Source organism: Pavona decussata, unplaced genomic scaffold, assembly GCF_977016875.1.
Source record: "Pavona decussata unplaced genomic scaffold, jaPavDecu1.1 SCAFFOLD_215, whole genome shotgun sequence".
NCBI lineage: Eukaryota > Metazoa > Cnidaria > Anthozoa > Scleractinia > Agariciidae > Pavona > Pavona decussata.
Window position 1 is genome coordinate 3,315,001 of NW_028145620.1, and position 2,500 is coordinate 3,317,500.

At 38.2% G+C, this 2,500-nt stretch overlaps 1 protein-coding gene and 1 pseudogene across 1 annotated transcript in view; one reads left to right on the top strand and one right to left on the bottom strand.

Annotated features, from left to right (window-relative positions):
• Nucleotides 1-1,931, top strand: part of LOC146460067 (zinc finger MYM-type protein 2-like) — a 5,005-nt gene extending 3,074 nt beyond the window's left edge. Inside the window, exons 2-3 of the mRNA XM_085088750.1 lie at nucleotides 1,011-1,019; nucleotides 1,100-1,931. Coding sequence (XP_084944876.1) covers nucleotides 1,011-1,019; nucleotides 1,100-1,931 — 841 coding nt within the window. The remainder of the gene's footprint in view (nucleotides 1-1,010; nucleotides 1,020-1,099) is intronic.
• LOC146460064 (uncharacterized) overlaps nucleotides 1-2,500 on the bottom strand; it is a 52,997-nt pseudogene that overhangs the window by 29,220 nt on the left and 21,277 nt on the right.

Sequence of the window (2,500 nt, forward strand, 5' to 3'; positions counted from 1 at the left end):
TGCGCGCTACCCACATCACCGAAGGGAATATCGAGTTACAGTTGATCGGTGTCACACTGGCTTATTGAATTGAGCCGTCGCGGCCAAACACGAACACTCAAAACAACACGACAGGACCAAAGTCACACGCTTTTCTCCATTTTACTGATCGACTACTTCATTTAAGAAGATAAAGGAGCTGTAAAGTATGATTTGCACTACTTTTTCCTGCGACGTCGAAATGGTATGCAAATTTGTTGCACATGTTTCGTAGGCTAACTGACCGGAATAACTATATTATTTTAGAGCAGAGTAGGAAAGAAATCTCGGATCGAAAAACATTGAATGGCTGTCTTCAGTCCGTCTGATTAGTTTTAGGGCCCAATATGTGATGTTTGGAAACATTCACGGGCTCCAGATGTCAAGCGTTTGTGAATCGGCTCTGATCTCATAATTCGTGACGTGAATTGCGAGCCGCAAGTATCGCACGCATATTCGATCTTCCTTGAGTGGGAAAGAGTTTGAATCAGAGCTTGAAACTTGGTACAAATAAAGTTCTGTTCTTAGTCTTTCGATATATGAGATTTAATTTAGAGAAAATGACATACCAGAAACACTTTTATTTCAATGAAAATAAGCATTAGTTTCAAGGTCATTTTGAGTAGCGTACACAAATTTGCATGCTTTAGAAAGCAGCCAGCGAGTTTGGAATGTTTATTGTATTAATTCTCTTGCGAGATGGTTGGTCTAGGTTTGTGTAAAGTTTCAAGTTCATTGGGTTATTTTACACCGTGAACGGGGCTTCGTCCTTTGACATAAATTTTCGTGGTTTTCATCGGCCCGTGACCGCACCTTGGCCGCATTTCAAACTCTTGCAATTTTCTCAAAAAATAAAATACCTTGGAACTTTAAAATATGATTTTCGAAAATAGTTAATCCAAGGGTATCTTCAGACGAAATATCAGAAATTTGACCAAGTGGTCGCTGAAATGCAGTTCTCGATTCTTACAGGCAGGCGCTCTTAATAACAGCGATCGAAGGTGAGCTTAATAGCTATTATTTGTGCGGTTAACATGTAGAGTCATCTATCTTATAATAATGTTTATTGTGTTGTTTACAGGTTCACTCTATTTTGTCGAGCATTAGACGCAGAAATGAAAGATGCCACAAGAGAAGGCTTACATGTGAAGAACAAGAAAGAGGAGAAAGAGTCTGTCACAACGGAAGAGGAGGAGTTATTCTGGAATTCAAATCTGTTGGGAATGTCAACAGCTAAGTCTTTATTGAACACTGTTTATTTTTATAATGGCAAACTTTTTGGATTAAGAGGAGGCGAGCATAGAAGTCTCGTGCTCACTAATTTTGAAGTAGGATCCAATTTTGTGAAATTTGAGGAAAATTCATGTAAAACGTTTCATGGGGGCTTCACCGACCTTAAGGCTGTTAAACATATTTGTCATCCTTTGGGAGCGACGCATGAACGGTGTCTTGTGGAAATGTACAAATTATATATTGGGTTAGTACAAACTATTGGCAAAGATTGTAATGCATTCTACTTTAGACCGTCTAAGTCCAAGCTTAGGTTTGAAAAAGCTCCTGTGCCTGAAATGTGCAAGGCAGCAGGTTTAAAGCGAAAGACCAGTCATTGTCTCCGTATTACTTGTGCATCTTCTTTGTTTAATGCCGGTGTAGAGGAAAAATTGATACGGGAAAGAACTGGTCGCCGTTCTAACTCTTTGTTCAAGTATGAAAAGCCTAACAAGGAGAAAATTACAGAAGTATCGTCCGTATTAGGGCCTAGTAGAAGCGCTACTGAAGTGAAAATCTCAAAGGAGAAAGATTTAAATTGTTTAACGAGTTCTGATGCTCAAGATGTTGTAAGTGCAGGACCACTTAACAGTTGTTCTTTTGCTAATTGCTCTGTTAAAATCAAGGTTCAATATTTTCAATAAGGATCTCATATTTAAGAATTGTTGTTAACGACAGGTATTGCATTGTTTCCATGAGTTGTGTAATCAATAAAAATCTTATTAAAATGCAAATGTTTGATATCAGATGAAAAACATGTTTCATCCCAGATAAAAACCTGGTGGTGTTTCATCTGGTGTTTCATTGGGTATCAAGATTCATCCACCTGACCGAAATGGAGGTCATTGATTGGCTTTTGACTGCATGAATAATTTAATGGGTTTGAGAAGGGTTGATCAAGGCTGCATTTAGTGTGGTACCAAACTGACCTATTCTTAGTTATTCTCTTTTAACATACTGGTACCTAAGTCAGAATAGTTTACATAATTAGGATGAGAAGTCAAACATCCCTACAGGGGATTTACAGTTAAAAAAACAACTGTCTATAAAAGTAATTATTACTGGTAGGGATAAGCTGGAAGTCCTCATCGAGTTATGAAACATTTTGTTTGCAAGACTGTATGGAGGAGACATGAACAGCTTTAAGTTACCGGTGGTAAAGTTGCTCTTGTGGGTTACAAGTAGTTTACTGGTCTCTAGTTTCACAGGCATC